This window comes from Bos taurus, chromosome 2 (assembly GCF_002263795.3).
Source record: "Bos taurus isolate L1 Dominette 01449 registration number 42190680 breed Hereford chromosome 2, ARS-UCD2.0, whole genome shotgun sequence".
NCBI lineage: Eukaryota > Metazoa > Chordata > Mammalia > Artiodactyla > Bovidae > Bos > Bos taurus.
In genome coordinates, this window is record NC_037329.1 from 125,341,219 (window position 1) to 125,365,300 (window position 24,082).

The following is a 24,082-nucleotide window of genomic DNA, read 5'->3' on the forward strand; positions in this document are numbered from 1 at the left end:
TATGACATTGTTGAACAACTGTTTATTCCTGCTGTTCAGTGTTAGGTAAAATTGTTATGTCTCTAAACTCCGATTATGGAATACATAGCACAGTGCCATGTGCATGTAGGTCCTAGATATTATGGTATCTTTTGTAATCACTGCGTTTCCTTCATATTAAGGAAAGAAAATTTTGTAAAGTAGATCCCTGTTAAAAACTTGAAGGAGACAGTATTTTATAAAGAAATATTGGTTATAATAGGCTTTTATTAATCTGTTTCTATTTAATAATTGGGATGAAGGAAACTTGTTTCTTAAATTCTTATCAGTAGTTCAGAGAGACCTGTTCGTTAGCTTAATTTGCCTTTGAATGATAGGTATGGCATATCCTCAAATTTCATAAAGGAAATTTCAAAGAAATACTTGTAATACTTTTTATGTGTATGTGTGTGATAACTTTAAGTGACTGTATTTTTAAAAGATATTTTCTTATGTTTTACCACGTGGCTTTTTTTGTTTTATATCACTCAGATATAAAGCACTCCATTTCTTCCTGTATAGCAGAGGGCATTATATCCAATATCTTAGAATAACTTGTGGTGGTGGTGGAATTGCTAAGTTGTGTCCAACTCTTACTACCCTATGGTCTGTAGCCTGCCGGGCTCCTCCGTGCGTGGGATTTCCCAGACAAGAATACTAGAGTGGGTTACCATTTCTTCTCCAGGGGATCTTTCCAGCCCAGGGGTTGAACCCAGGTCTCCTGCATTGCAGGCAGATTCTTTACTGACTGAGCCACCAGGGAAGCAAAAAAACTGAATCACTATGCTCTACACTTGAAACTAGCATATATAGTAAATCAGCTACCCTTCAGTTAAAAAAAAAAAACAAAAAAACTCCATTCCTTTTCTTGTGAAAAAGTGAAGTGCAAGTTGCTCAGTTATGTCTGACTCTTTGCGACCCCATGGACTGTACAGTAGATGGAATTCTCCAGACCAGAACACTGGAGTGGGTAGTCTTTTCCTTCTCCAGGGGATTTTCCCAACCCGGGGCTCGAACCCAGGTCTCCCGCATTGCAGGCGGATTCTTTGCCATCTGAGCCACAAGGGAAGCCCAAGAATACTGGGGAGTGGGTAGCCTATCCTTTCTCCAGTGGATCTTCCTGACCCAGGAATCAAACCAGGGTCTACTGCATTGCAGGTGGATTCTTTACCAACTGAGCTATCAGGGAAGACCTTATTCTTGTGAAGGTTTCAGTAATTTTATTCTCTTACCTTTAGCACTAACACTCAATTAGCTAGTCTGTTTTTTATTTCAGATGTAAACAGAGCTTTAGAAAATCTTATTGTAATAATATGACTTTATATTAATATATTTATGCAATAATAATAATAATCAGTTCAGTCGCTCAGTTGTGTCCAACCCTTTGTGACCCCATGGACTACAGCACACCAGGCCTTCCTGTCCATCACCAACTCCCAGAGTTTACTCAAACTCATGTCCATTGAGTCAGTGATGGTATCCAACCATCTCATCCTCTGTCATCCCCTTCTCCCAGCATCAGGGTCTTTTCCAGTGAGTCAGTTCTTCTCATCACATGGCCAAAGTATTGGAGTTTCAGCTTCAGCATCAGTCCTTCCAATGAATATTCAGGACTGATTTCCTTTAGGATGGACTGGTTGGATCTCCTTGCAGTCCAAGGAACTCTCAAGAGTCTTCTCCAACACCACACACAGTTCAAAAGCATCAGTTCTTCGGCACTCAGCTTTCTTTATGGTCCATCTCTCATACATGACTACTGGAAGAACCATAGCTTTGATTAGACGGACCTTGTTGGCAAAGTAATGTCTCTGCTTTTGAATATGCTATCTAGGTTGGTCATAACTTTCCTTCCAAGGAGCAAGCGTCTTTTAATTTCATGGCCGCAATCACCATCTGCCAGTGATTTTGGAGCCCAAAAAAATAAAGTCTGACACTGTTTCCACTGTTTCCCCATCTATTTCCCGTGAAGTGGTGGGACCAGATGCCATGATCTTAGTAAGTTATTAAATAAGCAGGGTGACAATATACAGCCTTGATGTACTCCTTTCCCTATTTGGAACCAGTCTGTTGTTCCATGTCCAGTTCTAACTGTTGCTTCTTGACCTGCATACAGATTTCTCAGGAGGCAGGTCAGGTGGTCTGGTATTCCCGTCTCTTGGAGAATTCTCCACAGTTTGTTGTGATCCACACAGTCAAAGGCTTTGGCATAGTCAGTAAAGCAGAAGTAGATGTTTTTCTGGCTCTCTTGCTTTTTCAGTGATCGAGTAGATGTTGGCAATTTGATCTCTGGTTCCTCTGCCTTTTCTAAAACCAGCTTGAACATCTGGAAATTCACATACTGTAGAAGCTTGGCTTGGAGAATTTTGAACATTACTTTGCTAGTGTGTGAGATGAGTGCAATTGTGTGGTGGTTTGAGCTTTCTTTGGCATTGCCGCTGAAATAATGAGTGCTTACTGCGCCAAGCAATATTCTGAGAATAAGTACTTCACACTTTACATTATTTTCTTATTTAATCCAAACCAACAGTCATAAAATGTAAGTGGTAGCATTATCCCTGGTTATAGATGAGGAAACACATTTAGAAGGATTAAGTGACTAACCTGTAAATGCCTTGGATTAGAATTGCACCCCAATCTGTTTAAATCTAGAAGTGCTCATAAATTTAGGTCTGTATGAAAAAATTAATATTAGAGTTGAGATGAAATTAAAGTTTCCTCCTTTTAAAGAAGTGAGAAAAGACAAGGAAATCTAGGAAGCCCATATTATGATAGATATTTAAAAGTAAAGGAATAGTGGTCATCTTTTCACAGCTATATAGAAATGATGAGATGGCAGAATAAGGATTTGAGGTTTAACTTCCAGTGATCTGATTGAATATGTGTGAGGGAAAGGGTACTTATTTGTTTTTAGGAGCTCACAAAAGATTGGCTTAACCTCCATTGTTCTGCCTTCTTTTAAAAGAGGTTTAATATGAGATGGAGACTTGACAGTAGTATTAAGAGTCTGAAGGATGTTCATGTCATTTCCCTCAGTAATCCCTTCTAGGGATTTATCCTAGGAAATTAATTACAGATAACCACAAAAAATTACTGCCAAGATACTCATCACAGCATTATTTACAATAGCAAAAGATTGGAAACAACCGACTTATTGAATGGAAAGATGTGTGTTAAATTGCAGTGGATTCATAGAATGGAAAACTGTGTAGCCATTATAAACCATATTCTTAAAGAATACTTAGTTGTTGAGGTCCTTTAATGGACCGGAACCTGGTGGTCCGGAGTCCATTGGTTTACTTTAAGAAAGTAAAGGAGAGAGAAAGAGGCTGATATTCCTTGGTTTATGCAGAAAACCAATAAAGCTCCTGACACGGGGCTTGCGCTGTTCACGAAGGCACCTGGCGCCCTCTCGATGGGGGGAGGCACAGAGCGCCTTCTCGAGAGGGTCTTAGAAGCCCGGGCAGGAAAGTGAACACAGCAGGCTTCTGTGCTCCAGATATAGCCTGAGAGAGAGAGAGAGTGAGAGAGAGAGAGAGAGAAGACACAGGGACCCAAGCTCTGATGGAGCAAGGGTGTTTTATTCAATATTATTTATACTATCTTACAAGGTAGCTATTTTCAGCAGAGATAAAATCAAAACTTACAAGTTATCAAGGAAACATGAGGTCATCCATATGAAAGAGAGAGGGTTGTAAATAATCACTTTTACCGTATGGTTCATAAAAAGGAAGAGGGTCGTAAATAGTTACTTATCACCGTGTATGGAAAAGCTACATTTTTTCCATATGTATAGAAAAACTTTATTTTGGGGGGCTCCAAAATCACGGCAGATGGTGATTGCAGCCATGAAATTAAAAACTGCATGCATTCCTAATTCCTGAATATTCAGAAATTAATAAGGGACAGAGGATTCATGACAGATCCAAACAGCACACAGGAAGCCTCCTGTTAAATGCTTCCTGACACTTAGTGTCTTGAAAACATAGCTCATTATTAATTAAAAAAAGCAGTATATAAAACTGAAAATACAATATACTAAGTAGTTTTTTAAAATACTACATAAAGAATAACTTGGAAGAAAAACTGAATGTTAACAGAATGGGCAGTACAGGTCTGATCTCAGTTACTGAAGAAGCATGCACAGTTCCACTGTGCACCGGTTTCAGTTAACACAGACCCGTGCAAAAAGTGAGAACTGCCTGTATTTTTTTCTATATGATGATACTATGCAGTATTTTTCTTTTCACTTTCTGTAGTTTCCCAATTTTCTGTGATATACATCTACTTATTTTATTATTAACAAAGTACTCAGATTACTTAGTATTTATGATAGCTCATCCTAGTGAGCTATTAAATCAACCAGATATTTTTTCATATATTTTTTTCCTAGCATGTACATGTACTTCAGTTTTTAACCAAACTAATCTTCTCTAACTTGGAGAAGGAAACCGCAGCCCATTCCAGTATTCTTGACTGGGAAATCCAATGGACAGAGGAGCCTGGTGGTCTATAGTCCATCGGGTTGCAAAGAGTCGAACATAACTTAGCAACTGAGCTTGCACAGTCTTCTCTAAAGGTCCACTGCTCTGATATACGTTACTGCAGAGTGAGGTGCTCAGATTAGTTTGGTTAGTAACTAACCCATAGGGAAATATTTGGGCTGAGAAACATGGGTAGAGTTAGTGATGAGACCCCACTGTGGGGCAGCAGGAGCATAGCACTCAGAGACAAAAATTCCTTTACCTTTTTTTGATCAGCTATTGCTCTACATCAGGCTCTTAAATGCTTAAATGACTTGAGAAAGTCTGAACTTATGGGCAACAGTGGAATAGGAGTCAGCAAGCCAGGATTTTATTTCTTTGATTGTTGGCAGTAGTGATCTGCAGTCAGACTGGTCATGCTACTTGTTACTTGAAATTCTAAGAAGAGCACTTTTAAAGGAAGGGCTTAAAGAGTAGGGCTGCAGTGATGCCGGATGGAGAAGGCAGTGGCACCCCATTCCAGTACTCTTGGCTGGAATATCTCACGGACAGAGGAGCCTGGTGGGCTGCAGTCCATGGGGTCGCTAAAAGTCGGACACGACTGAGCAACTTCACTTTGACTTTTCACTTTCATGCATTGGAGAAGGAAATGGCAACCCACTGCAGTGGGCTGGAGAATCCCAGGGACAGAGGAGCCTGGTAGGAGGCCGTCTATGGGGTCGCACAGAGTCGGACACGACTGAAGCGACTTAGCAGCAGCAGTGATGCCAGAAGCAGTGTCCATGTTGTCTTTTATTCCTTTATTCTTTATAAAACAGTATTAAATATTCTTCATGTTTATACTTCATTTTTCTGGCCCAGAACATTCAAAACTAGCTATTTCCTCTAACTTGTCTTGGACATTTTGCTCTAATTTTTGACTTTATAAGAAAGACCAATTTATAGAAATTATACATTTTGAAACTTTTTAAGAATACATACTAAATAATGAGACTAGCAAAACCCTCTCAGTTAATATTATTCTTATTTTAGTACAGTGTAATAATAAACATATTCAGAAATCCAGCACCCCAGGTTCAGAACCTATTTAGAAAAAAATTGATTACAATAAATTTGAACGTTATTGTGACACTGGAATGGCAAGTTGTTTCTAAAAACTGTGATAGTCAATCACCAAGAGTCTTAGCACTGATATTCAAATTTCACATCATGAATGTTTAAAAAACTACATTCTGAAATATTTTTTATTGTTAAATGTCAACCATAACAAGGACTTTAGCTGTGGCTTACCTGGACAAGACTTAAAATCATCATAAACTAAGTAAGGAGGGGGACAGCCCTTCTAATTCATGCTAAGATGTTGGTGTTTCTTAACCTCTTCAAATAAGTTACTTGATATGTTTAATAGGTGAGAAAAGACTATGACTTTTTAATGCTTTAAGGGTTTGATAAATTAGGAGTTTGGGATTAACATATACACACTACAATATATAAAATAGGTAAACAACAAGAACCTATACTGTATAGCACAGGAAACTGTACTTAATATTTTATAATAACCTATAATGGAAAAGCATCTGTGTGTGTATATGTATATATACATGTATATATGAATCACTTTGTCATACAGCAGAAACTAACACAACATTTTAACTGTACTTCAATTAAAAAAATAATAGTTTGAGACAAGGCAGTTACCATGTTCCATTGTCAACCTTTTAAGATTTTCACATCTCCTTTTACTGTTCTTACATTTATTTATCAACAGATTTTATAGATCTGAGTTACACTAAGATATCTGAATGCCCTGGTGAAGCAGAGGTCTTTACTATCAAAACATTATATATTTATAAATTTCTTACCAGATTAAGAGTATGTGAAATAAGGTAATACTGAATTTGAAGCTGTGGCTGACCTTCATACTGATTTCCTACCTGGAATGTGTTTCATTGATGAATCTTCTTCTTATCAGCTTCAACTATATTGATCCAGTAGCCATAACTATTCAGAGCACAGTGAGGTTTTTCATAGACTTTTGCATAGCCAAAATTATGACAGAAACAATTCATGCATAAAGGATATCCTGAGACTCTCATGTAGAAGCATGCTTTTCTTATGGTTTCCTAGTTTAGTGCAGATGAAAAAGGAGATACAGCCAGAAACAGAAGATTGTCAAGAAGTGACAGATCACAGAGGAAAGGCAAAGCGATATAAGAACCTTCAAATCATAGAACTGTAATTGAGTTCTCCTTAGTACTAAGCAGATGTTTTGACATATTGCAGTAGTCTCTGGGGATGTTTCTGTAATGTACATAGCACAGCACAGCACAGAAGAGCTCTTGGAAACAATAATTCTGGAAAAAGGTATGTTCCCCCTGCTAAGAAGCTAGGAAAGGGTATGTATATATTTTTAAAAGATTACCACCTAGGAGCATTGTGATAAAAAAAAAAAAAGTGAATAGCTGTGATATCTGTCAGTGTGAGGTGGATTTTTATGTTCTGACAGGGAGATGTGTCTCTCAGATATTACGTGGAAGAGCAAATTATGAACAGCAGGTAACATCCCATTTTTATTAAAAAGGAAAAACAAGATTGTAAACAGAAGAAATCTTAGTGGCTCTTATGCAAACTGAATAGTGGTTAACTTTGGATGATGGGGTTATATGTGACTTTATTTTTTCTAAAAATTAGGAATTACATATTTCTGTTAATGTTTTTAATTTATGAAAGTAAGCAGGTATATCTTTCCTAATCAGAAGAAACAAAGGTAACAAAATAACCAGCTTAAGGAGGCAGAGAAGTATATAAACATTTTAGAAAAATCTGGTTCTTATTTAATGGGTAAGTGAATTTTAAACATATGTGGAATATCTCCCACCTTGACAATGCACACAAATGATTTGAATGTCAGACACTCTTTACAACAATGCTTGGGTGTCAGTAGCTCTTTTTCTGACTCCTGATCAGTTTCCCCCAACCATCGAGGTGAACTTATATATGTATATTACTATTGGGGTTTTTGACAGGATTTTAATTTCTATGGCCCCACTCCCAGTTCTTTGAAATTGTATTTGCTTGTGGTATACTACAAGTGGGAGATTCAGTAATTTTCTCTTACAAGCAAATTTATTATTGTCTTAAGATTTAGATTTTAAACCTGCTGGCTGATATGCTCCTCAGTCCCAGTGTGTTGTTTGTAACTGGTCCAATTTATCTGATTCAGGTGCATTGTGGCCAGGTATGAAACCTGAAAGTGGTTTAATTCAGACTCCATCTCCAAGTCAACACAGTGTTCTTACCTGCACTACAGGGTTAACCACAAGCCAGCCAAGCCCAGCACATTATTCTTATCCCATTCAAGGTAAACAGGCATGGTTGTGTGTGTTTCATTTTTTTTAAATTATTACTGTTTTTTGTTTTTAATCTACCTGTATCTCCAAACATACTGGGTAATACAGGATATTTGCATTTGTGCATGCTTTTTGTGTTAGACAAACCAGAACTTAGGAGTGAGGTTCATAAGTAGTTTAAGCCTTTGTGAACTGCTTGATAGAATTGAAGATTCCTCTTTTGCATGTTGGTGTCCAGAAAACCTGTCTGATTTTGTTCTAGTCTGTCTTCCGTGACATCTTGTCCTGTAAATGAGCAGAAGACTGTAGGTTAGAGCTCTGCTGACTTCTTTTCTGTGCAGTGCAAATAGAATGGAACGTGAGATGAGCGCTCTGTAAGATGTGTGCTGCTTTTCTGCTGTGGTTTTTGTCATACTTCCTCCCCCATTTTGTACTTCTTGGTAAGCATTTTTCTTGCCAAAAAATTCAGTCTTGTTTCTATTTTGTGATGAAATGCATAGCATTAAAGCTTGAACTCTAAACCTCTCTGCCTTCCCGAATTTTTCTTCTGAAAGGTTAGCATTAAGACAGGACTATTAGGAATGAAGACAAAGAAACTCGAAAGGCACTATGGAGTTAATTCCCTATCCTTTCAAGTCCAATGCAGGGAATTTGTCATTGCTCCAAATAGGGAATTAACGTCCATCAACTTGGCTTCTCATCTGCCTCCTTTCTCCCAGCTTTTAAATATTATTCTTTATAAAATGGTGGTGCTAGAGAGATGAAGTTAGGACAGCGACAGCTGGTCTGAGGTATTCTTAAGATACACACTTTGAGGATAAAAAATGTTTTTATTTAGATTATATTAAAATGTTTTGATTTTCAGTGTTAACTGTTTTCAATAAAATGATTAAGAACTACTTTTTCTTGGTCTGTTGGAAACAGAACTGGTTACGTTCCTAAGACCTTACTCTGAGCTACCTCTATCTCTTATTGCTTAGCAAGTCTCCTCTTTTCTTAATTATTTTACCATGTCTCCTCTTTTCTTATTTTCCTTTCTTTTTTTTCCCCCCTTTCCCCCTTCTTTCTTTCTAAAATAGGAACAAGCCAGAAGGGAAAAACTTAAGAGTGTGACTTTATCTTCTCTTCTAACCCTCTTCATTTTTATAAAGTGTTTCTCTAGGTTGGTAGGCTTTGGGGTCCAACTACAGGCAAGTCTAGTAGGCATGTCCCTCCTAAACATTTATATGTCTGATAACTACACCTTGGTCATGAAAGAAAAGCAAGTTCTCTTCTGTTACATTAATAATCCTCTTCCAAGGTGTAGAACCACCACTCCTGTGTAGTTGTATCTTGAATTTGCGGAACCTGGTAGCTGAGCTTAACTTCTCCCTCCTTGTAAAACAAGAACCACCACCCTGTGGGGGTCTTTTAAGACCCATTGCTTTAAAAAAAAAAAGTCACAAAGCCATTCTGTGGCTTACTTTGCCACTATCCTCATTTCTTTACCTTTTATGACATTTTCTCCCTTTAGATCAGTTAACCCGGTTTCCTCCATTGTGCTAATGATTATTGTTGGTGTTTATTAAGTTTGTATTGTATGTTTAGCATTGTTTTAGCAGCAGATAAGTGTTACTCTCATAACACACCTATGAGGGAAGTACTGTCATTAATCTCATTTTACGGATTTGGCACATAAGACACAGTGGATAAGTCAAGGATATAAGCTGGGCAGTCTGGCCCCAGCACATGAGTGTAATGTGTATGATTTTCAGTTTTGAAGTCTTGGTATCAATATCAGCTCCCCAAACTGAGAACCTGTACTAGCAAGTATTTAAATTCATTCCCCTTCCCTTTTCTGGTTAATCTATTGGCCCTTTACATTCTTCATTAGAGCTTTGGCACAGGGTAGAAATTAAGGCAGAAATTAACCATCAAGTTGTCAATTTTTGCTATTTATTCCAGCGAAAAAGAAAAAGTTGGTAGAAAGAAGGTAGTAACGATTGGCTGAAATGAAATAGGGATGTTTTGGCACATTTGAGTACCGGAATTCTCCACTATCAGGATCACTCTTCTCACCCCTACTTTTCATTTCCATTAGCTCGGCTAATGAATGTTATTTAGCTCTCCAGGGCTTCGTCTCCCCCCATTTCCCACCCACTCCCGTGTAACTACCCAGTCACAGCATGGAATAAAAGGAAGGAGCATTGTACTGATTTTTTAAGTAATCAAAATGGCAATGTCCCCTCATCCCCTCCAAAAGCTTTCAACAGTTGACTATAGCCCATCTTCCCTGGAGAAATTAGAGAAATTATAGCAAATTCCACTTCTGGCTTGATCAATTCTGATCAAAACCTTTTGTTTAGTTTCTCCTTCAATGCTCATGAAAACCCTTTGATTAAATAGATTTGGATTCTTTATATCAACCTTTTTCTAAAGTGTCTGTGACTATGTGGCCAAGTCTCTGGTTATTATCTTGAGTTGAAATGGTTAAAATAATTAAAATTCAAATAGTAAATTTAGTTTTAGAATTTTCAAAATGAATTTTAACCCAGCCTTGATGTTCAGTGAATGTCTTTGGGCTCGACTAGTGTTGGTGACACATAATAGTCTTCTGTTGACTAGATTTGTTTTGTATTTTAATAGACTCTATTTTTTATTGATGACAGATGATAGTTATATATCCCCTTTCCTACATGCAGTTTTCCTTATTAATATCTCACATTAGAATGGAACATTTGTTATGATTAATGAACTAATATTGGTTGATTATTATTAATTAAATCATAGGTTTATTTAGATTGCCTTAGTTTTTACCTGATGTCCTTTTTCTATTCCAGGATCTCATCCAGGACACCACATTTCATTTGATTATCATGTTTTTTTAGGCTTCTCTTGACTGCAGTTTTTCACACTTCACTTGTTTTTGATAACCTTGACATACTATTATTCATAAATCCCATGAGTATTTATTGAGCATCACTTATTACAGACCAGGCATTTTGCTAGATGTTGGAGGTAATGAATAAAATAGCAAGAATCTGCTTTCATGGAGCTTACGAACTAGGAGGGGAGGCAGAGAACAAAGTAAAGGGAGAAATAAATTTTGAAAAGTGCTCTGAAAGGGGAAAAGAACTGGCTGTTGTGATTGGGAAGACAAGAAAGGAGTTCATTCTAATAGAGGAGTCAGAGTCTCTGTGGATGTAGACATGCTGAGTGGGAACCATCAAGCTGGAGGGCAAGAGGGACAGGCCAGGGAGAACAATCCAGGCAGTGAGAGCGACATTGCAGAGGTCCTCAAGTGAGAAAGAGGGTCTTGTTTTCACTAACTCGAAAGCTGGGGTGAGCAAGGGTGGTGGAGAGACATATATAAAATTAGTGAGGTGGGCAGGAACTAAATCTTGCACCAGCTTCTATGTGCCATTAACCCTTGGGTTACCCTCCAGCTGTGGGATAATGTCACATAACTGTGCCTCTCACAGTTCTGTAACCACAGCCTTCTCATTAAAGCTGTCTGTGTATCCTGACTGTTGCAGGTGGACCTTGAGTGGGGCATGGTTCTCAGAAGCTTATCATCCTATGATTTCATAGTTTCATTGTCAAAACAAGAGTGGAAACTATCCAAAAACAGTTGGCCATCCCATTGGCACTTGGGGAGCTAATAGTCTTTAGATATATATATCAATAGGAGTTACCACTTGAGTTTTAAATGATCCTTGAAATTTATTCTTTAAGTCAGCAGTTGAATTTGTTGTTGTTGAGAGGTACATATATATTTCTGTGGGATGATCAGTGCTTTTTTTTTTTTTTTTTTTTTTTTGAGGTGCCTGACTTTTTGTCATAGTGCAGGAGGTAGGGCATGTAGTGATTGTATATATTTTAAGGTGAGTTTAGCTTGAGTTCACTGCTGGTTACAATAACTAAATAAATATTGCTTAATAGTTATCTGACTTATATCACTAGAATTTAAATAACATGAGGGTAGGCATTGTCTTCACTCCTCTATTCCCAGTGACTGAAACAGTTTCTGGGCGCATAGTACACCCTGGTTTGATGAACACATGAGTAAATGAATGACAGTTTAGGAATGATTTGATTGAGATGAGGAAAGAACTGTTATTAAGTCCTGTAAACTTTCTAGGTTAGCAGACCAACATTTTCTGTAATGGAAGCCACTATTGCTGAGAGGAGTTTGTGATGTTTAGTACTGTACTTGTTGAAAACTTGATATCAGCAATTAGCTAATCAAGACATTGAACTTCCTGTCACGGATAATTAGAGTGTGTGGCCAGTTGTTTTTTAGGTCTACCTTTTTACCTCCAGTGAGCGATCTGAAAATTGTTAAATTTATAAAACTACCTTGTCAGAATACCTTTTTCCCTGTGCGTGTGTAGGGATCAGATATGAATAAGTTGAACCTCTAACCATTTATAAATTATTAAGAAGGTAGAACAGAATTAAAGGTAAATAGGAGGAACAGATATAGAAGGCAATGGCACCCCACTGCAGTACTCTCGCCTGGAAAATCCCATGGTCGGAGGAGCCTGGTAGGCTGCAGTCCATGGAGTCACGAAGAGTCGGACACGACTGAGTGACTTCACTTTCACTTTCCACTTTCATGCATTGGAGAAGGAAATGGCAACCCACTCCAGTGTTTTTGCCGGGAGAATCCCAGGGATGGGGGAGCCTGGTGGGTTGCCGTCTATGGGGTCGCACAGAATCAGACATGACTGAAGTGACTTAGCAGCAGCAGGAGGAACAGAGGAGTATATGCTAGGACTAGAGGTAAAGAAAAAGTGATCTAGAAACAAACTTTGCTGGAAGAGATAACCTTGAGAGATTAAGTAAATTCTTCATTTTCTTCCCTACATTAAATCACCTATGTTCAGCCAACAGGCCTGCCTAGCATAATGTACTAGTAATAGAATCTGGAATGTACCCAAAATTCTTTTCCTTCAAGAATAATTTAAAAGCTACTTACAGAATCATCTAGCTTATATACAGTAATTTCTTAGGACTTCCCCTTAGGAAGAAAAATATTGATGGAAGAAAATATTATCTATAAGACTATAAAATCTGTTTCGTTTAGTTGTTGAGTTTAAGAAAGTAAATAATCCTTTCATTTACCTGAGGAAGGGAGTACCATAGAAAAGGAAATGTCCCTGAGTAGTGAGGAAATCTGATCCCTAACTCAGGAAAGAAAGGGCACTGAATGAAGAATTGGGAGATCCCAATTATTGTTTGGCTATTTACCTTGAACTTCGTGACTGTGAACAAATGAACTCCTCTTTGTCCCAAGTCTTCTGAAGCTACTGTTGCATCAGTAGCTGTTCCTTATGTCTAACTTGCTTCAGTCTCTTCTAGACTTTAAACAGAGTAGCCTTGGGGAAAGGGATAAAAATCCCCTCTGATTTTGACCAGTACTCAAGTTTCTGCCACATTTGTTCGCCTGCACTACTGTTAATGGAGATTTTCCTAATACCTTTCCCTCTGAGGACTTTGTCACCAGTGGGGTAGGTAGTCAGACAGTCTGATGGTGAATGTGTATTGTGTGTGTGACTGCAGTAGGAACCAAGTGTAAGTATGTTTATGATGAGTGAAGGAAAAGTCCAAGAGCAGTGAGTGCCTCACAATTTCACTTATATTGTCTGCCTGGAAAAAAAATAATCAGTGTGGTAAATGCTAGTCCCTGAGGATTTGATTAAAACGCAGGTGGAATTTGTGATAGAAGGGTGTGAAAAACTTAACCCAAATTCCTTGTCCTGACACAGGTAGCCTAAGTAGCTTAAATTTTTTTACCTGACCAGAATAGTGTTGAATACTTTCCGAGTTTTTCCGGGCTCATTGGTGAAATCATTAAATGCCAGAAGATGGTGTTTGTTGGAGCAAGCCCAAACACTTTAGAATTTGGAGAGCTACCTCAGTTGCTCAAAGTAATTGTGTTGCATCAGAAAAGGCATCATTTGGGGCAAGTGACAGTAAATATCACAGTATAGGAATTACATGTGGATTTGCCAGAGCTTTTGTTGTTTTTACTGGTGTCAGTAGGTCACACTGCAGGTGAGTTATTTTGCAGCTGCCAGAGAAGATGGACTGGAATGATTTGGTTTAGCTTCTTATTTCCTTAGTATCATTAGCATGAACCAGGGCATTGTGTTGTGTCCTTCTAGGACTTTAGTAGGAATAGTGACTTTAGTAGGAATAGTTGAAGACTCAAGCTGAAACAGGAAAAATTTGTGAACTGCTTTATTTCTAATTAAATCTCAGTTAACGTATGGCATGCAAAAGAGCAAAACTGGTATCTAGTATTTATTTCCTTTGCCAGTGTTTCTTATCTCCTTGTCAATCTGTTTACTTAGGACAGAATATATTTTTAATTTCTTCGAGCCTTTCACATAATATCTTTTAACACTTTCAATCTTATAGCTTCAAGCACAAATGCCAGCCTGATACCCACTTCATCTGCTATAGCCAATATTCCAACAGCAGCCGTTTCCAGCATCTCAAACCAGGTATGGTGCTCCTTTTGTTCATCCTACTTGATACGGTTCATCTAACTAGCTCTTCCCTTCTTTTCATTATCAGTTTGCCATTTCTAAGAAACAACCAGTATGGGCCATGGAGAGACCTTTTCCTGGATGCTCCCAGAGCTAGGACCTAAGATGGTTTCTCAGGCTACTATCTAGTCTCTCTCATTCCTCTGCTAAGACTGAATGATATGATTGTTTCTGCTCCCTATTTAGCCACTCATTTCATTGTGAATTCCTTGTGGTCTGGTCTTGATCACTGTTGTGCTAACTTTATGTTTAGATCACTGGTAACATCTTCAGTGTTTTAGAAGTTTTTTGGTTGTGTTATGTTTTTACTTGTTGTTTTATCTGTAGCAATTAGTATTATTAACCACAGTCTCCATGGATCTTTTCTCCTGGCTGCAGTTAACTATTCTGGTTCACATTTTATGTTTGACTGCTTTTGTATTTGTTCATTCTTCTAGTCCCCAAGTATTTATTGAGTTCCTGCTGTGTACCTGGAACTCTTCAGGGTAACGTCTCTCTCCTTTTCATATCCTAGCCTCGGTCATGGACAGTCTGTATTTAGGTTTCCACATGTTTACTAGTTCATCCCCAGGAATGTTTACACAGTCACAGTGTCCATTTACTACTTCCAAAATGAAGAGTCTAGTCCTGACCTCATGATATCTACAGGCTTCTTGCTGATTGATTGGCTTTTTTCCTTTAATATCCTGTTGTTTCCCTAAGTTAGCCATATCTAAAACCAACGTTTCTTTCCACCCTTTTGCTGTTCATTATCTTCCAAAAGGAATGCCGCTTTTTCCTACGGTGTCTCAATTCTTGTCACTTATCTACCTGTCAGTGCAGGAGACATAAGAGACACATGTTCAATTCCTGGGTCGGGAAGATCCCCTGGAAGAGGGCATGGCAATCCACTCCAGTATTCTTGCCCGGAGGAGCCTGTCAGGCTACAGTCCATAGGGTCATGAAGAGTTGGAAACGACTAAAGCGACTTAGAATGCACACTATTTTTTAATATACCTACACCTAAAACCAGACCAGTCATTGTCAATTTTTTTTTCCCTTACCCAGCCCTGATCCAACCATTCCTGGAATTCTTTCTTGCTTTTCTTTTTTTTTTTTTTTTGGCCACACCACACGGTATATGGATCTCTGACTAGGGATTGAACCATGCCCCCTGCAGTGGAAGCTCAGAGTTTTAACCACTGGACTGCCAGGGAAGTCTCAGCTTTTTTGTTTTTTATCGCTAACTTGTTGGAAGTATTTTTGCCTTATATCCTGCTAGATTTTTAACTCCCTGAGTTCGGCTAGTATGACTTACTCTTTTCTTTAATATTTCTTTTTCCTGTCCATGCACCCCCCCACACACACCCACACACACAGAATTATATTTGGCTTATGGTAGATGCTCAGTACTCTTTATAAATAATCGATCTGGTCAATTAGCATCTTCCTACTTGTCATCAGTATCAATATCAGTGGAATTTTTTTAAGGTGTGTTTGAGCTGTGCATCATATCCATTTTTTACAGCTTTTTAAAGGTTTAATTGACATACAGTAAACCACACAGGTTCCAGTGTATGACCTGATAAATTTTGTCATGTGTGTGCCTATGTAACTACCAAAAGTTCCCTTCAAATATTTTGAAATAACTTTATTTTTAAAGAAAATGTGATTTTTTTTTTTTTTTTTTAAAGAGAGATATACTCAGGTTTTGGAGAAGGCAATGGCAACCCACTCCAATACTCTTGCCTGGCAAATCCCATGGACGGCAGAGCCTGGTAGGCTGCAGTCCATGGGGTCGCTAGGAGTCGGACACGACTCATCGACTTCACTTTCACTTTTCACTTTCACACATCGGAGAAGGAAATGGCAGCCCACTCCAGTGTTCTTGCCTGGAGAATCCCAGGGACGGGGGAGCCTGGTGGGCTGCCATCTCTGGGGTCGCACAGAGTTGGACGCGACTTAGCAGCAGCAGCAGCAGCATACTCAGTTTTTAAACTGGGAAACTGTGTAGGATATGTGCTTTTTTTTTTTTCATGCTCATCTGTCCTTAAAAGCACTACCGTCTAGTGCAGTGGTATATAAACTTCTTAAAATGTAGAATCTTTCCTTCAAAAATTCTATGCAAATATTTATGCAGAAATTCTGTACATAAAGTAGGAGAAAAAGAATATTATAGTAGAAAATGGACATTGTGTGTACAATGCATGGGATACTTCCCTCTCAGCCTTACCCTAGCATCTTCTCTTTACTCTTGGGTTTCCACAGAATGCATTTTGAAAATCACTGGCTTAGGTGGAAAACTATATAGGTACATAAACGAGAAGTCAAGTTAATGTTTTAAGGAAATAATTATGAGACAGAGGGACACGAAAGTCTTTGGTGTTGAAATTCGTGTTTTTCTCTTTCTGAGTCTTGTTTTCCTCCCTTATTCCCTTTGACCTACAGGACTATCCCACCTATACCATCCTTGGTCAGAGTCAATACCAAGCTTGCTACCCCAGCTCCAGCTTTGGAGTCACAGGCCAGACTAACAGTGATGCTGAGAACACCACCTTAGCAGCAGCCACATACCAGACAGAGAAGCCCAGTGTCATGGTACCTGCAGCTGCAGCACCCAGACTCTCCTCTGGTAAGCTCTGCAGCTCTAAAAACTTTGGCTTAAGGACATTTCATCCAGCCAGTGATGGTGAAGATTATTTTGTTCTTATCTAAGTCACTGTTACCATGCTCTTAGCTTTCCCTCTCAGGTGAGAGGTATTTTTAACACTTATCCAGACTGTGATGAGTCATTGGCAGACTGAATATAAAACTTGATGTTGTGAACAGAAAAGGACCAAGAATGAAAAGACTTTATTTCTGACTCCCACTCTACCCTCCCTGTAGCTTGTCACAGAGAACTTCAGAATCTTAGCACATTTTGTAATAGCTGGAGAAGTCCAGTTTTAGTCTGTGCATCATTTGGACTTCTGGTTACACCTCAGGGTGGTAGCTCTTAACTTTTTGTATATCATGGATCCTTTGAAGATTTTGAGAAAAGCTGTGGTCCTTTTTCCCCAAAGAAATACATAGAATTTAACCTACAAATTTAAATTTCTACCTTGGCAATGAATCAGTGAATTATGATGTCCAGATTTTAATATTCTGACATAAAGACATAAACTTTCAGTAAACATATGCACATACTTTTTATTTATCTCTATTTTTCACGAAAATTTGGTGGTTTGCTGTTACATCCTATAACTTGAAGGAAGACTGTTTATCATTAACACTGACGCATTTTTAAAACCAGTGGTCTGCGTCTCCTAAAGCAGTCTTCTGTGCATCTTGCCTCTACTAGTCTTCTAAGTAGATGGGCGTACAGATGGTCACTGCTTCAAACCTGCATAACGTTGCAATCATTCCATGCGTTAATACCTTAGTTTTTAATTCATTTCTCTAAATAGCTTTGTCCTTCATAACAATTTTAACTTCTTAATAATGGAGAATTTCAAACATAGGCAGAAGTTGTCAGAATAGTATAGTGAACCCTTATATATCTGTCATCCAACTTCAACAGTTAACAACTTATAGGCAGTCTTGTTTCAGCTATGTGTGTACTAAGTCACTTCAGTTGTGTCTGATTCGTTGTGACCCTGTGGACTGTAACCCACCAGGCTCCTCTGTCCATGGGATTCTCTAGGCAAGAATACTGGAGTAGGTTGCCATTCCCTTCTCCAGAGGTCTTCCTGACCCAGGGACCGAACCTGTATCTCTTATATCTCCTGCATTGGCAGGCAGGCTCTTTACCACTAACATTACCTGGTGACCTCAGTTCAGTTCAGTCGCTCAGTCGTGTCCGACTCTTTGCGACCCAATGAATCACAGCACACCAGGCCTCGTGTACGTCACCAACTCCCAGAGTTCACTCAAGCTCATGTCCATTGAGTCGGTGATGCCATCCAGCCATCTCATCCTCTGTTGTCCCCTTCTCCTCCTGTCCCCAATCCCTCCGAGCATCAGGGTCTTTTCCAGTGAGTCAACTCTTCACATGAGGTGGCCAAAGTATTGGGAGTTTCAGCTTCAGCATCAGTCCTTGACCTGGCATGTTTCAACTATACTTCTAATTTCCTCCTAATTTCCTCCTCAAATTCCAGGTCTCATGTCTCTAAAAGATAAATGCTTAATAACATAACCACAATGCCATTATCCCATATAAAATAATTCAACAATAATTCCTTAATGCCTAAGGGTATTCATATTTCTAGTTTTCTCATAAACGTTAAGAGTCTTATTTTTGTTTGAAGTCTAAGTAAGGGCTTCCCTTGTGGCTCAGCTAGTAAAGAATCCACCTAAAGAACCCACCTGCAGTGCGGAAGACCTGGGTTCAATCCCTGGGTTGAGAAGACCCCCTGCAGAAGGGAAAGGCTACCCACTCTGGTATTCTGGCCTGGAGAATTCTATGAACTGTATAGTCCATGGGGTCGCAAAGAGTCAGACATGACTTTCACTTTCAAGGTCCATACATTGTGATTGGTGGATATATATTTTGTTCTAACCTATAAATTCCCCATCTCTGTTTCTTTCCTGTGTAATTTATTTGTTGAAGAAAGTAGATTGTTTTCTCAATATCAGTTCAGTTCAGTTCAGTCACTCAGTCCCAACTCTTTGCGACCCCATGAACCGCAGCACGCCAGGCCTCCCTGTCCATCCCGGAGCCCACCCAAACCCATGTCCATTGTTTCAGTGATGCCATCCAACCATATCATCCTCTATCGTCCCCTTCTCCTCCTGGCCTCATCAGGGCAGCATCAGGGTCTTTCAAATGAGTCAGTTCTCCACATCAGGTGGCCAAAGTATTGGAGTTTCAGCTTCAACATTAGTCCTTCCGATGAACACCCAGGACTGATCTCCTTTAGGATGGACTGGTTGGATCTCCTTGCAGCCCAAGGGACTCTCAAGAGTCTTTTCCAACACCACAGTTCGAAAGCATCAATTCTTTGGCTCTCAGCTTTCTTTATAGTCCAACTCTCACATCCATACACGACTACTGGAAAAACCATAGCCTTGACTAGACGGACCTTTGTTGACAAAGTAATGCCTCTGCTTTTTAATATGCTGTCTAGGTTGGTCATAACTTTCCTTCCAAGGAGCAAGCATCTTTTAATTTCATGGCTGCAATCACCATCCGCAGTAATTTTGAAGGCCAGAAAAATAAAGTCAGTATAAATTTCACCAATTAAAAGCTCAGAGGGTAGCTTGCTGCAACCTACTGCTTTCTGTATTTTATTTAAATTGGTAAATAGATCTAGGGTGGTGGTTTTCAACTGGAGGTGGTTTTGTGCCTCCTGCTTCCACCCTAAGGGCCCCACACCCAGGGATATTTGGCAATGTGTGGAAGCATTTTTGGTTGTCACACTGGGAAGGGGGTGCTACTGGCATCTAATGGGTAGAGGCCAAGGATGCCGCTTAACCAAACATCCTAAAACGTACAGGATGTCCCCTCACAACAAAAATTGTCTGGACCAAAACGTCAGTTGTACCAAGTTGAGAAACTGATTGCAGGCTTAATTTTTTGGGTGGGGCAAAATGACTTTATAGGTAAGTTTTTTCATTGCAGAGGCAGGCATGCAAATGCTAGTTATGGCTCTTCATGCTGTTAGGTCTGAATTTCCAAATTCCTAAAGTAAAGTTTGGTTTCCCAGCCTTTATCCCTGCAACATGATTCTTAAAGGCAGAGAGCCTGCTCTGGTTTTTAATAGCCTGTGACTACACTGGCAATAGCAGTGTCTTACTTTTCCTTTTCAGGAGACCCTTCTCCAAGCCCATCTTTGACCCAGACCACACCAAGTAAAGATGCTGATGACCAGTCCAGGAAAAACATGACTGGCAAGAACCGGGGCAAGAGGAAAGCTGATGCCAGCTCTTCCCAGGACAGTGAATTAGAAGTATGGAAGAAACTCATTTGAGTTACCACCTGTTTTTTTCTTTTCTCTTTTCTTTAAGTTTGTCAAATATATTTCTGAAACTCATGGATATTATGTGGTTCTTTGTTGTGTATCATTTAATTCCTGAGCAGTAGAAAATGAATTGGCCAAGTGTGAAAAGAGAAGTGTAAAAACACATTTCTCTGTGCCCACATTTTATCATATCACTTTCAGATCCTTTTAACCAACAAATTTGAAAAAGCTTTTTCAAATTTAGGTAGCCAGGTAACTTTTTAAGGGAAAGAACAATCGGGAAAGAACAGTCTGTTCTGTATTCCAGGTTAGAACAGAAAGAACATTGCATCATATTCAAAAAGCAAAGGGTATCACAAACAATGTCATACTGTTCTCCATTTCAAAATCTTAGAGTAAAAGGACAGAACTGAAGTGCTTTAGGCCAAGTTTCTGTGAAACCTGCAACCAGATCTGGTAACTTGTAAATGAGGTAGATTGGCTCTCACTTACTGTGTAAACCCTATAGAAATTTATTATGGATATACATTTGGCTTCATTATTAAAAAGACTAGAAAGCCATACAAAATTCTAATAATAATGGAGTTTTGATACTAATCTTTTTGTTTTCTTTCTTTAATTTTTCTATAATGTGATTGTTTAATGAGAAGAAAAAGCCATATTTAAAAATGAGTCCATTGACAGTTGTTCATAAGACATTGGTAAATTGAGGCTATGTTTGGAACCTCTCTTTCCTTTTGTTACTAGGAGGATGGGAGTGGGCTGGGAGAGAAAGAAAGAAAATGTAAAGACCTGATATATTTCATGGGAAAAACTGAGAATTCACTTATTTGTTTTAATTGTGGTAAAGTATATATAAAATTTACCATTTTGTAAGTGCAGTTTTAAGTACATTCACAGTGTTGTTCAGAAGTTTTTCATGATTACACACTGTGTACTCATTAAGCAATAACTTCCTGTTCTCCCCTTCTGTTAGTCCTTGGTAACCTTTTTTCTACTTCCTGTCACTGTAAATTTGCGTGTTGTAGGTATTTCATAAAAGTGGCATCATACCAAACCCTTCCTTCTGTGTCAGGCTTATTACTTCCCCTAGCATAATATTTTCAAGGTTCGTCTGTTCTGTAGCATGTTTCAGAACTTCATTCCTTTTTATGGCTGAATAACTCCATTGTGTATATATAGCACATTTTGTTTATCCATTCATCTGTGATGGACACTTGGGGGTTTTCCACCTTTGAGCTATTGTGAATAAAGCTGCTATGACACTGCTGTCCTCAAAAATATCACTTGGAGCCCCTCTTTTCAATTACTTTGGGTATAAACCTAGGAGTAGAATTGCTAGACCATATAGTAGTTCTGTGTTCAGCTTTTTGAGGAACCACCAAAGTGTTTTCCAAATGACTACACCATTTTACATTTCTACCAGCTCTATACTAGGGTTCCAGTTGCTTCCCTTTTCTATGCATTCCATCCTAATGGGTATGAAATGGTGTCTCGTGGTTTTGATTTGCATTTCTTTTCATGTGTGAATTGGTCATTTGTCTATTTTATTGGAAGTAATGTCTAAATCCTTTGCCCATTCTTTAAATCAGGGGGTTTTGTTTGTTTTTGAATCTTAGGAGTTCTTTATTCTAGAGTTTAATCCCTTAGCAGATATATAATGTGCAAATATTTTCTGTGCACTGTCTTTTCACTCTCTTGATGGTTTCCTTTGATGGTTAACAGTTTTAAATTTTGAAGTTCTGTTTTGATTACTTGTGCTTTTGGTATTATACTTAAGGGTTTAAGGTTATGAAAACACCTATATTTCTTCTAAGCATTTTATTGTTTCAGCTCTTAAGTTTAGGTCCTTGATCCATATTGAGTTAATTTGTACATAGTGTGAAGTAAGGATCTAATTTTATTTTTTTGCACATGGACCTTGTTTTGGAAATGGTTTCCTTTCCCCTTTGTTCATGGTATCCTTGCAGAAATAATAATCAATTGATTCTCTGTCTCTCTCACTTTATATATATGCTATGCTAAGTCACTTCAGTTTTGTCCGACTCTGTGTGACCCCAGAGATGGCAGCCCACCAGGCTCCCCCGTCCCTGGGATTCTCCAGGCAAGAACACTGGAGTGGGTTGCCATTTCCTTCTCCAATGCATGAAAGTGAAAAGTGAAAGTGAAGTCGCTCAGTCGTGTCCAACTCTTAGCGACCCCATGGATTGCAACCTAACAGGCTCCTCCGTCCATGGGATTTTCCAAGCAAGAGTACTGGAGTGGGGTGCCATTCTGGGCTCTCTCTGTTCCATTGGTCTGTGTGTCTGTCTTTATGCTAGTACCACACTATTTTGATTACTGTAGCTTTGTAGTAAGTTTTAATATCAGGAAATGTGAGTCATCCAACTTTGTTCTTTTTCAAGACTATTTTGGCTCTTTAGGGCCCTTGCGGAGAAGGCAATGGCACCCCACTCCAGTACTCTTGCCTGGAAAATCCCATGGACTAAGGAGCCTGGTAGGCTGCAGTCCATGGGGTCGCTAAGAGTCGGACACGACTGAGCAACTTTGCTTTCACATTTCACTTTCATGCATTGGAGAAGGAAATGGCAGCCCACTCCAGTGTTCTTGCCTGGAGAATCCCAGGGACGGGGGAGCCTGGAGGGCTGCCGTCTAATGGGTTCGCACAGAGTCGGACACGACTAACGAGACTTAGCAGCAGCCGCAGCGGGGTCCCTTGAGATTTCGTACAAACTTTAGGTTAGTTTTTCTATCTCTTTAAAAAAGTGTTGGAAAACAACAACAACAAAAACAGTGTTGGAATTTTGATAGTTCAGGACTTATATACTAAATACCTATCAGTTAAATTTATTCCTAAATATTTTATTATTTTTTATGCTTTTGTTTAATTCCTTTTAGGATTATTCATTTCAAGCTTATAGAAACAGCTGATTTCTGAATTCATTTTAGTAGCTCTCAGTAATTTTTTGTGGGTTCTTAAAGATTTTCTCTGTGTGAGATCACATCATCTGTGAACAGAGATAATTTTACTTCTTTCTTTCCAGTTTGGGTACCTTTTTTACCCTTTTCTTGGGTATTTCTTTTACCCTTATTCTGGCTAGAATTTCCAGTACCATGTTTGAATAGAAGTGATGAAAACAGAGACATACTTCTTTTATTCCTAATCTCAGGGGTAACACTTTCAGTTTTCCACCATTGAGTATGATATTAGCTGTAGGTTTTTCATATATGACCCTTATCATGATAAGGAAGTTGCTAGTATATTGAGTGTTTTTAGCATGAAAGTGTGCTGAGTTTTGTCAGATCAGTTTTTTCTACATCAGTTGAGATGACCATGTGGGTTTTTTCCTCTGTTCAGTTAATGCAGTATATTACATTGATTTTTTTTCCCTACACTGAACCGTTCTTACATTCTGGAAACAGATCCTACTTGGTCCTGATGTATAATTCCATGTGCTGCTGACCTTTGTTTGCTGCTGTTTTGTTGAGGTTTTTGCATCAGTGTTCAAATGAGAGACTGGTCTGTAGCTTTCTTGTCTTGTCTTTATCTGACTTCAGTATCAGGGATTTGCTGGCTTCACAGAGTGAATTAGGAAGTGTTCCTGCCTATTCAGTTTGGAAGGTCTGAAGGATTGTGTTTGGTAGAATTCACCAGTGAAACCATCTGACCCTGGCCTTTTCTTTTCTTGGGATGTTTTTTGTTATTGATTCAGCCTCCTACCAGTTAAAGGTCTGTTCAGATTTTCTTTTCCTTTTTGAATCAGTTTTGGCACATTGTA

General features: G+C 38.8%; 1 protein-coding gene across 7 annotated transcripts in view; it reads left to right on the forward strand.

The window, feature by feature from the left end:
* Nucleotides 1-24,082, forward strand: part of EYA3 (EYA transcriptional coactivator and phosphatase 3) — a 188,334-nt gene that overhangs the window by 139,282 nt on the left and 24,970 nt on the right. For 5 of the 7 annotated variants that reach the window (XM_025001181.2, XM_005203133.5, XM_005203132.5 and 2 more), the window contains 4 exons: nucleotides 7,723-7,860; nucleotides 14,255-14,340; nucleotides 16,813-16,996; nucleotides 20,152-20,291. In XM_025001181.2, the coding sequence (XP_024856949.1) occupies nucleotides 7,723-7,860; nucleotides 14,255-14,340; nucleotides 16,813-16,996; nucleotides 20,152-20,291 (548 nt within the window). The remainder of the gene's footprint in view (nucleotides 1-7,722; nucleotides 7,861-14,254; nucleotides 14,341-16,812; nucleotides 16,997-20,151; nucleotides 20,292-24,082) is intronic. The other 2 variants (XM_025001182.2, XM_005203131.5) reach the window with 1 other exon arrangement.